Source organism: Neomonachus schauinslandi, chromosome 9 (genome assembly GCF_002201575.2).
Source record: "Neomonachus schauinslandi chromosome 9, ASM220157v2, whole genome shotgun sequence".
Taxonomy (NCBI): domain Eukaryota; kingdom Metazoa; phylum Chordata; class Mammalia; order Carnivora; family Phocidae; genus Neomonachus; species Neomonachus schauinslandi.
In genome coordinates, this window is record NC_058411.1 from 111,487,972 (window position 1) to 111,506,816 (window position 18,845).

General features: G+C 56.4%; 1 protein-coding gene across 3 annotated transcripts in view; it reads left to right on the plus strand.

The window, feature by feature from the left end:
- Positions 1-3,328, plus strand: part of PML (PML nuclear body scaffold) — a 40,447-nt gene extending 37,119 nt beyond the window's left edge. For all 3 annotated transcript variants that reach the window (XM_044918410.1, XM_044918411.1, XM_021694084.1), the window contains one exon: positions 660-3,328. In XM_044918410.1, the coding sequence (XP_044774345.1) occupies positions 660-1,447 (788 nt within the window). In that variant the 3' untranslated portion in view covers positions 1,448-3,328. The remainder of the gene's footprint in view (positions 1-659) is intronic.
- Positions 3,329-18,845: the final 15,517 nt, after the last annotated feature.

The following is an 18,845-nucleotide window of genomic DNA, read 5'->3' on the forward strand; positions in this document are numbered from 1 at the left end:
AGAAGCCCCTCAGCTCCCCGTGGTGCTTCCCTGCAGTGCCCTTCACGGAACCTGGAGGGCCCGGCCTGCCCTGTGGCACAGTCCCAGCACGGGGCCAGCCCAGCCAGGCAGAAGTGGTGCTGTAGGCCTAGGACAGGGAAGTCATTTGCAGACCTCACAGGGCAGCTCTGAGCCACGTTCCGAATGGAGTAGATTGGGCAGGTGGGCCGTGTGTCCCAGGGCTCTGACCGGCCAGGAGTCTTGGCTCAGTGACCGATGGGATTGGAGGCTGGGGCAGGGAGCAGAGGATGCAGGCGAGACAAAGAGGGCCCCCGAGTGTAGGTGGGTGAGGCTAACAGAAGGCAGACAGGAGGGAGCTGGCTCTAAACTGGCGAAGTCTGGGGCAGGTGGCAGGGTCAGGGGCGTGGGGCGGAGCTGGACTCCCAGCAGGTGAGTGGGGGGTGTTTGGAGAGCAGCCAGCTTTCGCCTTCTGCCCCCTGACCCCACGAGAGCCAGGGTGGAGCTACGTTTGGAGGCTGATGTGTGGTTCCTGCCGGCAGGCCCCAAGGTGGGGTGTCTGTGTGGTGGGACAGTAACCCCAGAGTTCCTGCTGCTCCCGCCCCGTGCCGCCCCCCCCGCCACGCCCCTGGGGCCTCACCCTGCCCTTCTCTCCTGCCCAGCCCAGAAGATTAGCCAGCTGGCGGCCGTGAACCGGGAGAGTGAATTCCGCGTGCTCATCCAGCCAGAGGCCTTCTTCAGCACGTACTCCAAGGCCGTCTCCCTGGAGGTGGGGCTGCAACACTTCCTTGGTTTTCTGGGCTCCATGGGCTGCCCCATCCTGGCCTGCTATAAGCTGTGGGGACCCGGCCTCCCCAACTTCTTCCGGGCCCTGGAAGACATGAACAGGCTGTGGGAGTTTCAGAAGGCCATCTCGGGCTTCCTGGCCACGCTGCCCCTCATCCGGGAGCGGGTGCCCGGGGCCAGCAGCTTCAAGCTCAAGAGCCTGGCCAAGACCTACCTGGCGAGAAACATGAGCGAACGCAGCGCCCTGGCCGCCGTGCTGGCCATGCGAGACCTGTGCCGGCTCCTCGAGGTCTCCCCGGGCCCCCCGCTAGCTCAGCACGTCTACTCCTTCAGCAGCCTGCAGTGCTTCGCGTCCCTGCAGCCGCTGGTGCGGGCGGCCGCCCTGCCCCGCGCCCAGGCCCGCCTGCTGGCCCTCCACAACGTGAGCTTCACCGAGCTGCTGGCCGCACACCGCCGCGACCCCCAGCAGGGCCTGCGGAAGTACGGCCGCTACCTGGGCCTGCCCCCTGCCTCGTCGCCCCCTGCCCAGCGCGCCGGCAGCCTGCAGGCTCTGAGCACCTACTTCAGAGGCCTGTCGGAGGAGCCCGTCTCTGCCCAGGTGGAAGGCATCGCCGCCCCTGTCGCCGGCCACAGCTTGGCAGAGAGGGTGTGCCAGCAGAGCTGAGAGGAAGCCCGGACTGGCTTGGAATCTCTGGGGATGGGGAGAGGGTCCCTGAGCCAGCGCCCCCCTCAACCCACTGCCCATCACTGCATTCCCAGGTCCTGGCCCCCAGCACCCCGCTGTCATTTGGTCCGGAATCTGTTCTCTGGGACCAAACTCCCCTTCTCTAAAAACCCCACAGAGAAGGTTCCAAGTCCAAGCAAGTCCAAGTCCTAACTCCCCAGGGGCCACCAGATCCCCTTTCAGGCCTTGGGAGCACCCATGGGTTGGTTCCCTCGAGCCCTGGCCCCCTCTCCTCCAGGAGCCAAAACCAGGGGGTAAAGAAGGCCCGGCCTCTGGGCTGAGTGGCCCCCAGCCACCCAACCTGCCACTTCCGTGAGTGTCCCTGCAGCCTCTCCCTGACCCCCAGCCACTGCCCTAGGGGACCTGCTGACGCCCCCCAGAGACCCTGCCCGCAACACCCCACGGGTACCCAAAGTGCCTTTCAAACCAAGCCGCTGTCATGAGTTTGGGTTCTCCCACCGTCTGCCTGTCTGAAGGCCAGCTCTCTGTTCACTGCTCTGGGAACAAAAATGCATTTTCATCCCCAAAGAGCCTCATATCGGCAGAGACAGAAGCTGCTGCTTCATGCCTGTCCCTCCTTCCAAAGTCTGACCCTTCCAAGCTTGCTTCTTTCCTTCTGGCCGCACGGACACCTCCCCTTGGTCAGGCTTCGCTTTTCGGCCCTCAGGCCACCAGCCCCTCTCAGCATGGCTTTTGCTCTCTCTGCGCTGCTCACCTCAGCCCCACTGAGGAATGTCCTCTAACCCAGCGCCGCGTGCCACATACACCAGGGACCCGCAGCGTTGGCATCCCCCGGGAGCCTCTACCCCAGACCTCTGGCATCAGCATCTCTGAGGTGGGCCAAGCAGGCTGGTTTAGCACGTCCTTCAGATGAATCTGACACCCGCTAAGACTCAGAACCAGTACTCTGATAGACTGCTCCCCGAAAGCGCAGCAGTGTGGAGTAGCAGAGCAAGTCCTGGGCCCGACTGGGCACATGGAAGGTGACCTAGGAAAAGACCCCTTCCTGAGCTCCGGCATCTCCACCCACTAAATGCGCTCCCGTCCAGCTCTGCCATTCTGGGATTTTAGACATGGACCGAAGCCACCGAGGCAGTGGGCAGGACGGTTTTCAACTTAAACCCTAGCTTTCAGCCCCAAGCCAAGGCCCCCAGCCTTGTGGTCACACCAGAGGTCAGCGGCAGAACAGAGGCAGGTCAGGGCCTTCCCTCTGACCAGCAGAACCACTGTCCCTGTCCTGCTCCTCTCCCTTCCTTCTTCCTTGGCTTCTGCCACCGGGACACAGCCCAGGCCTCCAGCCTCCATTGCCCGAGCTTTCACAGGGGTGAGGTCTGCGTGCCCACACCTCAGCCCCCAGCCAGCAGGTGCCCTGCAGATGCACTGAGGGATTGCGTGGGAACTGGCTACCACAGTGGGAGTGCTGGGCGACCAGTGAACTCTGATGCATTGAAAATAGGATTCAAGTTCAAAGCAAGTATTGACTCAGAAGCTGCCGTGGGAACAGGCTGATGGGGCCGCAGCCTAGCTGTGATAACCATCTCGGCAAGTGCAAAGCAGCACCTGGGCCACCGCTCATATCCTCGTCCCTCAGCCTCGCCCCGACCTGCGCGGCGCCCACTGGCTTCCAGCCCTGCCGTGCTTGCTACCTGCAGAGTGCTTGACCACAGGTTTTATAACAAAGGGCTGCTCTGCCCTCTCTCCGTTTATGCAGCCTCTAATAAAGATGTGGATGTTCGAAGTCTGATGCACCAATCCAGCGCTGCTCAGCCCACCCCAGCAGCCACCGAGCAGCCTCTTGCCTGGGGAAGAGGATACGTTCCCGGACATGGAAGAGCTGCCCTTCGTCACATCCTTTCGGGACTCAGCAGAGCTGAGATCCCCTTGTTGTTCAGTGCTGGGGGCCTCACAGATGTGAGCTTCCCCATTCCAAAGAGGGAGACCCAAGGTGGGCCTGTCGGGGATCATCTCCCCAAAGGAGAGGCACATGGAGGGAAAGAAGCACCAGTTTCACAAATTACCCCCTAGAGGGCATCTGGAGCCAGAGACGGGTGTCTGTCATCTCTGCTCCCTGCTGGGTAATCTTGCACCCCTGTGTGTGTCCCCAGAGTCACAGAGGGTAAAACCCCCAACAATGGGGAGGGGAGCCCAGGACATTAGCGATGTGTAATTAACATGCCGCTGTCCAGGGTGTCCCCAGCGGAATCCACGTTAGTACGTGCAGGGATTCCCACGGCACAGGCAGTGTCGGGGGACTGGCCCTCCCCAAGCCTGGGTGAGCAGCCTGGTGATGTCACTGGATCAGTGCCACCACCCTTAACCCCACCTACCTGCCCCTGATGCCCAAATTCCAGTCCTGGAGTTTTAGTCTCTAAGAGCAAGTTCAAATAGATCCCCTGTGCCTCATGTTTGAATTCTATCTCAGATTCACCCATGTCAGCTAACCATGAACTTGCTGGGCTTGAAGTCAGGACACTGAGTTTCAGTCCTCACACCACAGCCTCTGACTGGTCTGGTGTGTCAAGCTCACTGAGGCATGGGCTCTGGCTCTGTCAAATGGGATCATATCGATCATTTTTCCCTCACAGGCTCCTGCATGAACCAATGAGAGAATGTGGAAATAGGTTTTTAATATATGAAGAACCACACAAACATAAAATCTTATTTTACAGACAACCAAGGTGACAGTTTTATTGCTTCATAAGTTACAAGAAATTAATAGATCTTAGCTCTTAGCAAAAAATATACATGGGCTTGGCTTCAGGGAATAAAAAACAAGAGCAGAGCAGACAATTGTGGGGGTCCAAGGGAGTCAGGGAGAAGAGCAGGGGAGTCGACCTTGGAGTGGCTGAGCAGTGGGTGGCTCTGTGTCCCCAGCACACCCAAATGGGGGATTTCAGCCTCACGTACCTGAAGCAGAGAACAGCCTTCCAGTGACACAGCTCAGCCAGGGCCAGCCCTACCTGCTCTGGTGCCTCCTTCTGAGGCCCAAGAGGGAAGGGAGCCGAGCTGGAGCTGCTCTCAGAATCAGCCAGCAGGGGGCGCTGCAGCCCCGCCTGGCCCTGCGATAAGGCGCAGCTCCAGTAGGTGGGGAGTGGAGGGGCGTGGGGCTTAGGCTCCCGAAGCGCTCAGAAGCGCTCAGTCTTTTCGTAAGCGCCCGGCACGCTGCGGGTGGTATAGGAAGTAGCCTCAGGTAGATGGTGCGTGGAGAAGCAGTTCAAGAACGTTAGCCGTGTTGTGTTCATTTTAACATTAGAAAAAAATATAACCAGCATATCGAAACGGTGATTTCTGGAATATAGTTGCTCAGAATGATGCTAAAGTGGAATTATTTAAAGGCCTAATTTAAGGACAAGTATTAGGTAACCACAAGCTCAGGAGGCACACAGGTATAGCAAACCTTGTGACTTAATTTGGGGAAATCCTGGGTTACCTACCCATGGAATTAGGATGAGGGTTAGAGCTAAAGTCAGGGCCCAGGTTAGAACTGGGGTAAGGATGGGGTGGGGTTAGAAGTTGGGGTAAAGCCTCAGGTTAGGATTTGGGGTATCTTAAAATTTAGGGGCACATTTGGTGATGAAGCTTAGCAATGGAGTTAAGAATCAAAAGGAACAGAATTAGAGTCACTCTTGAGGCTACAGATAGATCACTTTAGCAGCTGAAGAGTCCATGAAACTGTGGAGGGGCAGGAGCTTCTGAGAACCCCCTCATATGGCCCCCTGAGTGTGGTCTGCCTCCCTCCCCAGCATCCTCTTCTAAAAGCACCCCTCAGGGGTGCCTTGGTGGCTCAGTCAGTTAAGCATCTGCCTTCAGCTCAGGTCATGATCCCAGAGTCTCAGGATCGATCCCCAAGTCTGAGCCCCAAGTCCGAGCCCCACACTGGGCTCCCTGCTCAGCAGGGGAGTCGGCTTCTCCCTCTCTCTCTCTTTGCCCCTCCCCCTGTTCGTGTTCTGTCTCTCAAATAAATAAATAAATAAAATCTTTTTAAAAATTAAAATAAAATAAAAGCATGTGCAGGCGTTCCACCTGAGCTCACTGAACCCTGGGTGGGGAGGCACAACCATCGCCCAATCCGGGAGTGAGGGCCTCCAGCTCGAGCTGATGAATACTGCCCCCAGCGGACACAATTGGAAGGTAACTGTGTGCTTTCTCAACGTTTCTCCATGCGCTTTCTGAGCACAGGTAATCTGCAGTCTTGCCAGCACCCCTCTGCGGTTACGTCATCACCCTCTTTCTGCAGATGAACGCAGGGTGGGGGTGGGGAGCAGGAAGGTCGCGCACCTTGCTCAAGGTCATTAAACTTGTACGTGGCAGGGTTGGGGTCTACCCAGCAGGGCGCCTGTGTCTAGACTGGAGCCATCTGTGGGCCACAGCTGCCAGGTGCACTGCCGCGCCCATGAGGGGTGTGGGTTGGGGGAGGGGGTGGGGGCGGCTCTCTGCCCTCTCCTTCCCGCACCCTCCTGGTCTGTTGGTCTCACAAGAGGCGAAATTCAAGCCTTAGAAAGCTAACATCCCAACATTCTGGTTCCAGCCCTTGAATTTCTACTACTTCTATTTTTTTTTTCTTTTAGAGCAGTGCTTCTCCAACCTTTTTATTTTTATTACCCCCATAAGGAGGCTCTTTAGACATACTTTTACCTAGTCATGACCCTCTTCCAGTGTAATTTGAATACTACAGATACCCTGTAGATTCCTTAGGATTCTCTACATACAAAATAGTGTCATCTGCAAATAGAGATCATTTTACTTCTTCCTTACACACATGTACTATATATCTGTTTATGTACTGTGGTCCTTTGGAGGGTCAGAAACCATCGAAATATCTAAGGTTCTTAGTGGGACCCCTTGAACCTATTTTCATCCTCTATGGGGTAATATTGTCTCTGATGAGAATGCATGACTTTAGGTAAGGCCCCATCCCCAGTTACAATGCAAGTAAGAAGAGTCCTTGGGGGGTATTAACCCCTCCACGTGGCTTAGTTCCTGGGTGGGAATGAGGTGGGAAGGGGCTGCAGGGAGCCCCTGCAGGGTAGGGGTAGGGAACAGGAGCAGAAGTCTGTAAGGACACACTTGCCTGGAGCCTTGGTCCTGGGCTGAGCCTGGTGGCTGAGGCTGGGGCTTGGGGAGAGATGGAGACAGGGCCATCATTTAATTTTGTATCCAAATCCAGGTGTCAGCTCCAGACCCTTCAGATTTGATTAAAGCAGATGACTGAAGTGACTCTTTTGAGAGAAGGGTCTAGAATTTCAACGGAGACACCCCTTCTCAAAAACAAAACAAAACAAAAAACCAGAAAGTTTGGAAGTCTCTACCCACCCTTACAAAACACATTTGCTGACAGTGGAGGGAAAATTCCTTCATTCTTGGCTCAAGGAACTTCCTTAAACTCAGCCCTGAGGAATTCTTTAAAGACCAGCTGCCTGGAATGTGCTAAAGTCAGTTTATAAATATAAATATCACAAACTTGATAGCCAAGCAGATTACAAAAGCTAGCTAGCTAACCTCAGAAATTTTCCACAAAGCTAGCCAGCCAAACAAGTGTGAGAGGACATAATGGTGAAATCCAGTGTCACCTGTCTGATTGTCTGAAACTGTTGACCAGATTGAGTACAGAGGGCCTGGGTATCGAATTTTCCTGGCAGACTCTCTCCTGGAGTTCAATAGCTATATAGGCCTGGCTGAAACCAGAGCCGACTGATTCTACAATCAGACGAGCCAAGGAGGAGGCAGAGGGCAGGTGAGGCTGGGCCCGTGGTGGGGTCCTTGTTGAATCTGCTTGCAAGTGGGGAAGGGTGCTGGGTGGTTAAGACACAGGCTTTGGAGAGACCTGATTCATAATCCTATGTGACCTTGGACAAGCTACTTAGCCTCTGTGGTCTCACATGCAAATTGAGGGTGATAATACATACTTCAGAAATGATGAGGACTAATGAGATAACATACAAAAAGCACTAAATTTTGTGAATTGGCAACGCTGAATGAAAAATAAGTCTATACCTCCAGTACTGTAGAGAAGGCACTGTGCTGACCCCCAGAAAGCCCTATGGGCTTCTTCCCTTCATTGCCCTCTCCTCCCCCTCCTCCTCCCTTCCTCCTCCCCTCCCCTCTCTTTTTCTCCTCCCTCTCCTCCTTTCTTTCCCCTCCATTGCCCTCCCCCTCCCTCTTCCTTCCTTTTCCTCTCCTCCCTCCCTCCTCCCCTCCTCCCTTCCCTCTCCCCTAACCTCCCCATCCCCTCTTTTTTTTTTTTAAAGATTTTATTTATTCATTTGACAGAGAGAGAGCAAGCCAGAGTGAGCACACAAGCAAGGGGAAGCAGCAGAGGCAGAGGGAGAATCAGGCTTCCTGCTGAGCAGGGAGCCCGACACAGGGCTCCATCTCAGGTCCCTGGGATCATGACCTGAGCCAGACAGACGCTTAACTGACTGAGCCACCCAGGCATCCCAACCAATCCCCTCTCTTTCACTTCCCCCCTTTCTCTCCCTTTCTCCCTCTCCTGATTCCAGCCCATTTAATATCTGAGAGATCCTATCCCCAACTACTTCTCTCGGTACTTCTGTCCCCACCTCTCCAAGCCTCAGCTGTCTCCTCTACCCCTACAACAGTGATGACAGTGAGGTCACCCTGCAGGCTGGAGGCTGGAGGGATTTACTGCCGTCCCTTCCCTGCTCAGCCCCCACCTGGCTACCAGACACAGCCATCTGCAGGAAGGTCGCTTTTGCAGCACCAGCAGAGATGTGGGTTGGACGGAAGAGGTCCTGGGAGAAGCAAATAAATACATCAAGTTTCCAGCTGGGGCTGGAGATAAGGGCTCAGGGAGATGGGGCTGAGGCATTCACTGGCTCACACGCAGGGAAAACCTATTTGGAGCACTTCAAAGAGGACGCTGCAGAGAACTAGGGGAGGGGGCTGTCCCTCCTGGGAGGTCGCTGCGCTGGAAGGATGCTTCCTCCTTTTAGGTTTGGTAGGGACAGGCCTGAGAGCAAGAATGTGACTGATCTAAGCTCCTGTCCCAGCTGAGACAGGCAGGTGGAGAGGGATGTCTAGCCCCATGGCACAGGAAGGGAAACTGAGGCAAAGAAGGGCAAGAGATTTTCCCAAAGTCTCACAGAAAGTCAATGGAAAAGCAGGGTCAGCCCCCTACTCCCTGGCCTCGTGCTCTGGATCCCCTTATACTGAATTGTACCTGGCTGTCCCCAAGACATGGCCATTAGAATTGGCCTCATCTGGGTGCAGAAGTGAATGTGCCAAGACCCACCAGAGGGAGGGCTGTCCTTCCTCCAAATCTCTGCCCCAGCCAGCTGCCTGGCAGGAGGTGTTCTCTTTCTCTGGGACATGCTGTTAGTAATTGGGACATGCTTCAGTTGAGGGCACAGCCTCAGTCTTTCCCAGGCTTGGTAGGGCTCTGCTTCTGGTGCCCAAGAGCACTGGAGCGGAGTACAGGAGACCTGAGTGGGGGCACATTTCCCACCCAGAAACAGCCGTCAGAGAGGCCACCTCTGCTTGAGAGTCTCAAGGTCCTCTTAACCAGTGCTGGCCACCAAGCTCGGCCTGTCCTTGACCAGAATACCCTGGGAGGGCATCTCAGAGAAACTGCATGCTGCTGGGACTCCCCTCTTGGCGTGTCTTCCTTCCAATAAAGTGAAGGGGTAGGGATAAGGGGACCTGCACCCAGGCCCCAAGCTCTGGTGCCCTGTGACGCTGGCCAGCTCCCTGTCTGTCCTCCCTCTGAGGCAGGTGCAGGCCCACAGACCCAGTCTTGGCCCCAGGTGACCCACTGGAGCAGATGGAGCCTGTCCTGGGATGCCAGAAGCCCCAAGGTTCACACACCTGAGGAGACCTGAACATTCTGGGTGGGGGAGGGCAGAGACGGACGGCATCCACCTGGTTCACGGCTGCCCCCATGCCAAGCATAGCACCTGGCAACATGGGGGAGGCTTGATTCTGGTTTGTGGAATGAAGGACATAGCAGACCCATTTCTGCATGCCCATCCCTTGGCTTCTGTGGGCTTGGCTTCTGATAGCTCACATCTGTGGCTTTCTTCCTAGGCCTGCCCTTCGGCTGCTGGAGCTGACTGCCCACAGGCACAGAGAGGGGGATGTGCCTGGCATTTCCAACCCCGGGGGCAGCCCCTAGCCAATGTCTGACTGCTGTGCATCTCTGGAGACCGAACTTTCCTGCGTAAATCAGTACAAACTCTGAGGTGTGATTTATGCCTAGAACTCCCCGGGATCAGGCCTAGGCTGAGACTTCCTGAAATCACACGCTGCCTTGGCTTCTTCCTCTTCTTCTCCTACTTCCCTTCTCGAACCCTGCCGGTTTCTGCTAAGAAATTTCCTCAATCACGGCTTGTGCATGAATCCTTGTCACAGCTCTGCTTCTAGGAAACCTTTTCCAAAAACAAAGGAAGAGCCTGTTGACAGTGAGAGACTAGATACCCCGGAGGAAATTTAGTTTATGCTGTGCTGCCAAGTGCCCCATCCTGCGCTGTTCTGGCTTTGATGGGGACAGTGGATGAGAAGGCTCCGGGTGACCCTCCAGGAGCTTTCAGCCTGGAGCATGAAGGAGGAGGAGCCCCCCACGCCCCTGAGCCCTGCCCCTGTGGTCTCTGACAGGGGCCACATGGGGAGCTCAGGAGGGTCTCAGAATACGTGTTTACTGTGACCTCTCTCCCCTGATGGCACCAGGCGATGGAGAATGGAGGGTCGCAGAGCAGAGGAGTGGCCAGAACTGAAGAAGAGTCGTGTCTTGCTTCTGCATGCCCCCACCGGTCAGGGAGCCCCTGGCAGCCTTGGCATTTCTTCCTGGGCCTACACACCAGGCTCCTGAAATATGCAGTGATCAGACTTAATTTCTAATGATGTCTCTCACACACACACACATACACACACACACCCTGAATCCTACTATGTGAAGGGCCTTCAAGATGTGTTTTGTAGCCAGAGGACTCCCCCTGCCCTCAGAGCAATGCAGAGCAGTTTGGGGGGGCAGGGGGCGGTTAGCTCCTGGCTCAGGTGTGCTGATGATCTTGAAAGATGAGGCAGGTGCAGTGCAGTGGGAGGGAAAACAAAGAAGCTGTCCAGGGACATGAGGAAGAAAGCAAGCAATGGTTCCCAGACTTTCCAAAGACTTCCTCCTGCAGGAAGCCTGGGCACAGGCCCCCTAGATGCTCCAACTCAACCTGCAAACTGGCTCCTTCTAAATCCACAGCACCCCAGAGCCAGGGTCTCAGAGATCAGCAGCACTGGAACGGCCTCCGAGCTCACCCAGCCCACCCTCCTACCTTCGCAAGCATGGAGACCTAGAAGGAGAGAGGACAGGAGTCGCTTAAGGTCACACAAGGAGTTCTTGAACCTGGCAGCTTTGCGCTCCTCCACATTCTCCAGAAGACCTGGGGACAATTCTTCCTCCTGTCTTCCACCTCGACAGCAAAGTGCCTCTCTTCCCTGCCATGGGACCCGGCGACGTGCTCAGGATTGGAAGTCATGTAGGAACATCTTTGAGTTCATAAACATCTCCTGTTCATAAATATCCAACTGAAGACTCAAGCTTCCTCGGCTCCCAAAATAGCTTTGGATCCCAGCACAGGCATTTCCAAGAACAAATTTTTATCATTTCAAGAATTCTGTGAAAGCAGAGAATTCTCTAGCTTGTATGGATACCTACCCCAGAGAGCTCCCTAATCCTGGCCACACACTGCGCCCGGATCCTAGTCACAGATGGTGGACATAGACTGGTCTAATCTCCAGATAAGGCGTCTCATGTGGTTTACTGTCTAATATGGTGTCTAGTATGGTTGATTATAATTATGGTCAGTTTCATTTCAGTTCATTTTGACACAATAGTAGATTACTCTGATCATACCACCACTTTTCTTTAAAGGGGATTTCTTGCCTGTCGATAATCTTGGGATCAACTCTTCAACATCCACTTCAGGGCTAGATGATTACTCTCAGCCAACCAATTCGATCCCCTTTACCACTGATTGGCTCAGAGATGAGAAGTCCTAAGCCAGTAGGTGCCGATAAGACCCAAGGAGAGGCTGCGGTTTCTAGAAAGAGAATCCAAGTCTCTCTGTTCCACTACGAGTCCGTCACCTCAGCTGCTGCTGGAGCTCTCCAGTGACATCAAGGGACACGAGTCTCAGGCAGAATCTCCGTTAAGGATGGTAGAGGAGAGAGACAGAATCTAGGACTGCTGATGTCACTGGGCCACTGAAGCAACCAGCCCTGAAGCCAGCCCTGTTTCCTTTCCTCCCTGCGAGGAAACACGTCAAGATGGGAATTTTGTTGTCTGCGGAAGGAAAGCCTCCTTTACCCTGCTTCACCCTACTGTGCAGGTGGCCCGACGCCCCCCTCTGGAGATCCAGTCTTGCCTGGGCCGGGTAGAACAGCTAAGCATGTTGCCCCTCCCAGGCAGGAGTGTTGCCTGTTCCAGGCAGGAGTTCCCCAGCTTCAGCGAGACAAGCACAGACCCAGATAATTACATGAGATGCCACTGGAAGAGCTGTCGTTAATTTTGATGGCAATAAAGGGCCTTGCCAGCACGTTAAGCTAATTTCATGAAAGCACTAGGAGGAAGGTTGTGGACTGGATCCCAGATTATTAATAATGTCGAGCTTCATTTGAACAGCTCAGGAAATTCCTCCCGTTGCCTCCAGCAAACTGCCACAGGTTGCTACTTTCCTCTGAAATCAAGTCTTCCCATATGCAAATGTGGATTTTTTGTTGTTGCTGTTTTTCCCTGGAAAATAATTAAAGTCACAGAGCCCAATAAATACTTAAACAGATTGTGGTTTTAATTAAAAATCTTCCACCAGGGCTGCAGCTGCAGGTCTCTCTTTCCAAACAGGCACACTGATGACAGCTACGAGCATGAGAATTTGAGCTTCAGTATCTGTGACTAGAGATCTTTACCAGTCGTAATAGTAATTCCGATTGCTGCCTACGCCGTAAGGAGTGAGGTGGGGAGGGAGTAAGGAGAGACGTATTGGGGCAGGGCCAAGGTCCTTCTCCCTGTGGGGGAGGCAGGACACAACCATGTGGGCCTTGTAGCAGAACATCTCATCATACCTGTACCCAACTCTGGAAGGCAGTAATAATGGCTAATACTGGCTATTGTTGAAAAAAAAATAACTAATTTCTGAGCACTAAGTGCTAGGTACTAGGTGCTTTGCATGCATTGACTCGTTTAATCGTTATTTGACTCGTTAATTGACAGCAACCTAATAAAACAGATATTCTATTTATGCCCTTTTTCCCCCTGAGGCACAGAGACGTTAAGTAACTTGGCCAAGGTCACACAACTAGTACCTGGCAGAGGCTGATGATAAAACCTTTCCTCCTAACCACTCCATTGAGTGTGTATGAGGGGGAAGGAGAGATGGAAGGTGGGAGGGGTTATCATAAACAGGGACTGGTTTCCCAGAAGGGTGAGCTTTCTGCTGGAAATTGGAAAAAGAAAGCAGCTTCTTGGGGAGAGAGGTAGGAACACAGTGTGAAGGTGTGTCGGGAGGCAGGCGGACAGACTGCAAAGCTTCAAGGTGGGAGCAGGGAGTGTTTTGGAGATCCTGCTGGAGTGCAGCTGCGGGAATTATCTCCCGACCGGCTGCGATGCAGCGAGTATTTGATGCCCATCTGGGCCCTGGCTTTCTGACTTTCCGAAGCCTTCCCCCATCCCTTAAGTCACCCGCGTGCCAGTTGCAACTGAATCGTTCGCACAAAGTTACGTGTCCTGAACTTTTCATTAAACATTACTTCCGATCTCACAGGGTTGTTTTTTTGTTTTTGTTTTTTTTGCCCCTCTTAGAGCCAACAGATTTTCTTTTTCAGATCTCGGACATTTTAGGTCCCTGACAAAGTCATAAGACTTAGGGACTGTGTTCTAGAACCCTCCTAGAGGACTCAAAGAGAAAGCGCTCACCCCGCCCGGGGTGGGTGCGGGGTGTTGGTAAGGAAGGCATACAGGAAGGTTTCCTCCCTGGAGAACTAAGCCCATTGGATCGCGCCAGGGACTATTCGTTCAACGGGGATTCAGAGGGTGCCTATTGTGCCCTGGGTGCAGGGAACACAATGGGCTGCGAAGCGGGGGCTGTGCCTGTGTTGGGCAGGGGAGAGGAGGTTGCACATTCGGGGGACGGAGACTGCGTGGGCATGAGAAGGAAAGCTTCGGTACCTGGGTAAGCGTCCCCCTCTCGGGAACATTGCGCCGCTGGACCGCAGAGCCGCGGACAGCGCAGGGCTTGGTGCGGGGCTCCAGCCTCCCGCAGCCATTGCCCCAGCCTCTGCGCCCGGCAAGCGGTGTCCAGCAGGGGGCGCTCACGAACCAGGCCTGGGACCGAGACCTTGCGTCCTCACAGCCGCGGAAACGACTGCGGGGGGAGGGGGGGGGTCCACTGGGTTTCAACCCGCCCCACCTTCTGGACCGTCGGGGTCCGAGTAGTCGAAGTTAGAAGTCAATCAGCAATAATCTGCCCGGAGCCACAGCCCTCGGCTCCTGCGTCTGTCTAGGGTCTGGACGCCAGCCTGGTCAAAAACCTGAGCCCGGATTCTACAGATTCCGATTCTGGGACCCCCCCACTCTGGCGGCTTAGAACCTCGAATCCCTTTTCTCCCCTCACCTACTTCCACGCACCTGATTAGATGCCTGTTTCTTTAACGATCAAAGACGTGGGCGGCGGCGGGGGTGGTGTGTTCGCTCTCGGTTCCCCAGCCCCTCAGTAACTGTACATTATTAACATTATAGACATCAGACCTGCTCCTGCGCGCCCTGGCGGCGCCGGGCGAAACGTGCTGTGCTCTCCTAGCTGCGCCCGGAAGCTGATCCGGAGTCGTGGCTCCCACCCCAGGCCTCGGCGGACTCTGCCAGGGCAGGCACCGGGCGCTCCGGGGTCGAAGGCGGGGGTAAGGGTTGTCTTTCCCCCGGGGCAGGCTCGGGGAACAAAAGCGCTTGCTGGAGAGGGGGCGGGAGTCGCAGGGGCCCCCGGGAGTCCGAGCCCTCATCTGGGTAGCCACCACATCCTTAGCCGCCCTCCTAGCCCCCGGAGCCCTGTCTCCCTGCCGAATTCCCCTGGCTTCTGCATCCTTGACAAAGTGAGCCAAGGAAAAGGGGTCTTACTTGGCCCCAGAGGTTCCCGGGACGCTGGCGGGGCGGGTCCCTGCGGGCCTGGGAAGATCTCGGCGGAGAATGAGCGAGCCCATTCTCCCTTCTAATCCCCAGCCTCTGTCTTCTAGTCCATCAACGCTTCCAAGTTGTCCCTCGCCCGCTTGTCTACCTGTCCGCCTCCACGACGAAGGCAAAAGAACCAGAAAAAAAGGTGAAAACTGGGTGGAGGGTCCACAAGCTGTGCGCCTCCCTGGCCGAGCTTCGGTCCCCGCCTCTATGGCCGGCGCCCCTCCCCCTCGCCCAGGGAAGTCTCCGGGACCTGACTGTCCATTCTCGCTATTGGGCCCTCGCCTCCCGGACCCCTCTTCCCGGACCGAGGCGCGCGGAACCGCCCCCCTCGGCGTTCCCAAAACGCCCCCCCCCCCCCTTGCTTCACGGACAAAGCAGACCGGGCGGCGGCGCCACTCCCTGGCCCAGCCGCAGGGACTCATTCCCAGAGCTAGGGGGCCGCTCGCGCTGTCCCACTGCATAGTCAAGGCACTCTCACCCTTCCACCCTCCTTGAAGACACCATCCCTCTCAGGGCACCCCTGTGCCCTCCCCCTACGTCGTCTGGGGGGACCACAGGCCCAGGCAGGTGGAGTGAAGTTCTGGTCCGAATGAGAGGTGCTGGTCTCAGCCCGCTGGGCCACCTGCAGCGACCGCAGGAGTAGGACAGAGGGAAGGATGCGGAGTGTGCGTGCGCGGGTGGGTTCATATTTAATTTACAAAGGATCCTCGGAACGCCTGGTCGTAGTCTAGCTGCCGCGCTCCGTGCCCGTCTCTCTTCCCCACCTCCCCAGCTCATTAAAATGCTCAACACTCAAATCGGGAGATTGATCTCCTCTGAGTTCCCAAACCCGGGCCATCGACCCACCGCCAGAGAATCCCCCCGCCCGGGTGAGGGCTTGGGGGCCGCGCGTGCCCTGAGAGCTCAATGTCTACGGAAAGGACCGGGGAAGGTGGGGGGCTCTCCGGGACTCTCCCGGAGCCTGTATCCCCTTCCCGATGCTGGCCAGCAACTCTCTCTCCAGGGCTGCAATGGGCAGTGCAGGAGAGTTTTAGCCAAATGCCTCGACATTCCTGCGCCTCCACCTCCTCGTCGCTAAAAGAAATGTCGGGGTTTCGCCAGAGACAGGGAGCGGGAGTCGGGAACAGCGAGTATTCGAATCTGCTGAGGCCGGCTGTTGTGTGAGGGTGTGAGACATGCTGGCGGTGGCGGGCCGCGGAGGCTTTGGGGGCTAAGTGTGTGGGGTTGACGGTGCGTTTGCTGGTGAGGCTGTGAAGACGTTGGTGAGGGAGGGACAGGGAGAGAGATGCTCGGGCCTTAAGTTCCCAGCCCACACTGGTCTGGAGGAGCAGACGTTTTGTAACCATCCCTTTGGGTTGCTGTTGTCTGCCGCAGCCCCCGTGCCCCATTCTCTCGTAGCTGGCAAGACCCGAGGGTGAGGCGGAGGCTGACACTGCGCACGCACCGCACCTGGCGATGCGCACAGGTCGGCGTGTTGGGCCGTGGGCTTCAAGCGCTGGTTTAGCTACCAAAAAAACGAGACTTTAAGAGTGGGGCTTCAGAGGCTGCGCAGGGGCGGCGGTGGGCTGGGGTGCAGACGTCGCTACCCCGCGCGCCCCGCGGGGTCGTGCGCTCTCTTCTTGGGGTTGGACTGGCGGGGTGGCAGGGGAGACCAGGGCTTGCATCTACCCAGATCCAAGCAAAAATAGCAGGGAGGGTGAGGCGCTCTGCTAACACTATCAATTATGCATCGTGTTGAACGTGGCTTCGGGGAGGAGGCTGCTAGTGGGGAGGGGGGTGCGGGAAGGAAGGGTCCGCACGAGCCCGGCTGCGCGAAGCTCAGAAGGTCCTACTTCAGGTCTGTCTGTGCACAGCCCGCATTTGCAAAAAGAGTTTAAAGGCAAAGACACGCCCCCCCTTCCTTCGTGGGCCTTGCCTTCCCCCAAATTCCTCAAAGATGGTTTGCCTCACGTGTTGCGGGGCGTAAAAGCGGATTGCATTCAATTAGCAGCGAAGCTCCCCGGCCCTGGCGGGACCCGAGCGTGAGGGTGAGTGAGCGTGAATGTGTGTGCTGCGTGCGGGAGGGAGAGAATGGTGAGTGTCCCGGGTGAAAGGCACCAGTGTGCTTTTGAAAATGTGCGTGAACGTAGGGGGGCCTCAACACATTGACTCGGTTATTATTACATGATGATGGGTAATTCTAACATGTGAAGGTCGACTGTGTGGAGGGTGTGAAGGTCTGTGTGTGTGTGTCTGTACCAATATGTTTGAACGTGGCAGGCGGGGGGCGGGGGGAGCGGGGGCGGCGGTGTGATTAGGCATAGTGACAATGTCTTCAGATGTGTAAATGTAGGGGGACGTGGGGTATGGGTGTGCGTTGAGCTAGGAAGAGCCCAGACCGGGGGCGGTGGGTGTGGGGGGCGCCCCTTGAGACCAACGTGTCTCAGCCTCGGGGAGAGCCTCTACGGCTTTAACAAATGTGGATGATGCGGGAGGTGGGAGAGGCTGTGCGCGTCCCTGCCGCGCCGGGAGCGCGCCAGGACTCTCTTCAGTCTGCAGCCAGCCAGACGTGGGGGGAACAGACGCGAAAGGAAAAACTGAAGCGGGACCTCAAGGCCAGGGAGGTCCCCATACTTACCTGTCCCTTTCTCTGCCCCACACCTGCCTTTTCCACAGCCAGCAACAGATGTGGAAAGCGCCCTTGGGCAGTATCCTGGCTCTGAGACCTCAAGTCTGGAGAAGGGGTTGCAGCCCGAGGGCAGTGCGCCGAGAGTCAGCGAGCAGCAGGTAAGCCGCGGGGACCGCCCCACAACCTCGACCCAAGTCCCACATGGGGTACCATAACCCGCTGGTGCTGTCGGGGGGAGACCACGGAGGGGTGGGGAGGGGTGGGGAGGGGCCCTCCCCCGGAAGCAAAGGCAGCGCGGGGAACCCGGGTTCCCAAAGACGGGCGTGTGGGAGGGGCTCTGCCCAACCAGCCAGCCGGGAGCCCTAGGTGGGAGCAGCGAGTCTGCATGTAAGCGCGTTTGTGTGGCTGGGGATAAGGTTTTATTGGGTGGGGGCGGGGGGGGGAGGTGTGCTAAGGCATCGTGGAGCTGCCGAAAAGGGGCAGAATCCTGCACCATGACCTGCCGGTTGGGGACCCCTATACCCTCTGGGAGCCTCCTGGGATCTTCGGGGATGGGAGGGGAGATCTTTAGTGGCATCCCCCTCGATGCTCCCGGCCCATGCATGGGGGAGGACCTCCTTCCTCGGACGGAAGTTGACACAGCGACCTTGGTTCTCCCTTCGAGGGAGTTGTAGCCCAGGGCAGGCTGCTTCGGGGTCTGAGGGAGGCGGGCCTGCAGGGTACTGCCCCGGGTCCCGCCTCCCGCCTCCCGCCGCAAGTTCTCGGCATTGCAGATCCTCGGGGATTTCACTCTCGGTGGAGGGCTTTTGTGCATGCGCCAGCGCGCGCTTGTGTGCCTGTGTGCGGGTCGGTTCGTGTGAGGACTCGTGTCCTTGTGTCTGTCAGCTCGCACAATGAACAGGGGAGGGAGAACGCTGTACCGATGCTAGGTTCAGCTGGAAGAACAATGAGGTCTCCAGTGTGTCCATGTCTGGGTGTCTTTGTGTTTGTGTGCTAGGAAATGTGCTGTGAACCTCTAAACCCCTGCCGAAGTTGGCAGTTTGATGGCGGCGCCCAGCGTGTGTTTGTATTGTGTGACTGTATGGGCGCGTGTGCGAATGCTGTGCGTGGGACAAACAGTTCGAGGAAGGACAACAGGTCAGGGACAAAAATACTTTGTCTGTGTATCCCTGTCACGGAGTTAAACGAAGGCTTAGAAACACACCTAGGTGTCAGGGCAGAGCCCAGAGCAGACAGACAGATGAGCGGCCGAGCCTCTGGAGGGGCCCGTGCCAGATTGAAGGGGTAGGTAGGTGGGGAAAATCGAGGCACAAGTCCGCTAGAAAAGAAAGTCAGGGCCCCGAGAGAGGGCAAGCTTTGAATCCTGAGACTTTTTTATTGAGCCCCACTCGTGTCCAAGAGAGACTCCTGGGCACAGAGGAGACGGTTCCTGGGGCCCTAGGGCCTGCCCTAGACGGGTTTGAGGAGGCAGAGCTGAATAGGGGGAGGGAAGCTGGGGCTCGTAAGTCACCTTTTCCCCTCTTTCCCCCCTTTCCCCCCGGCTTCCATCCGCAGGATCCGCG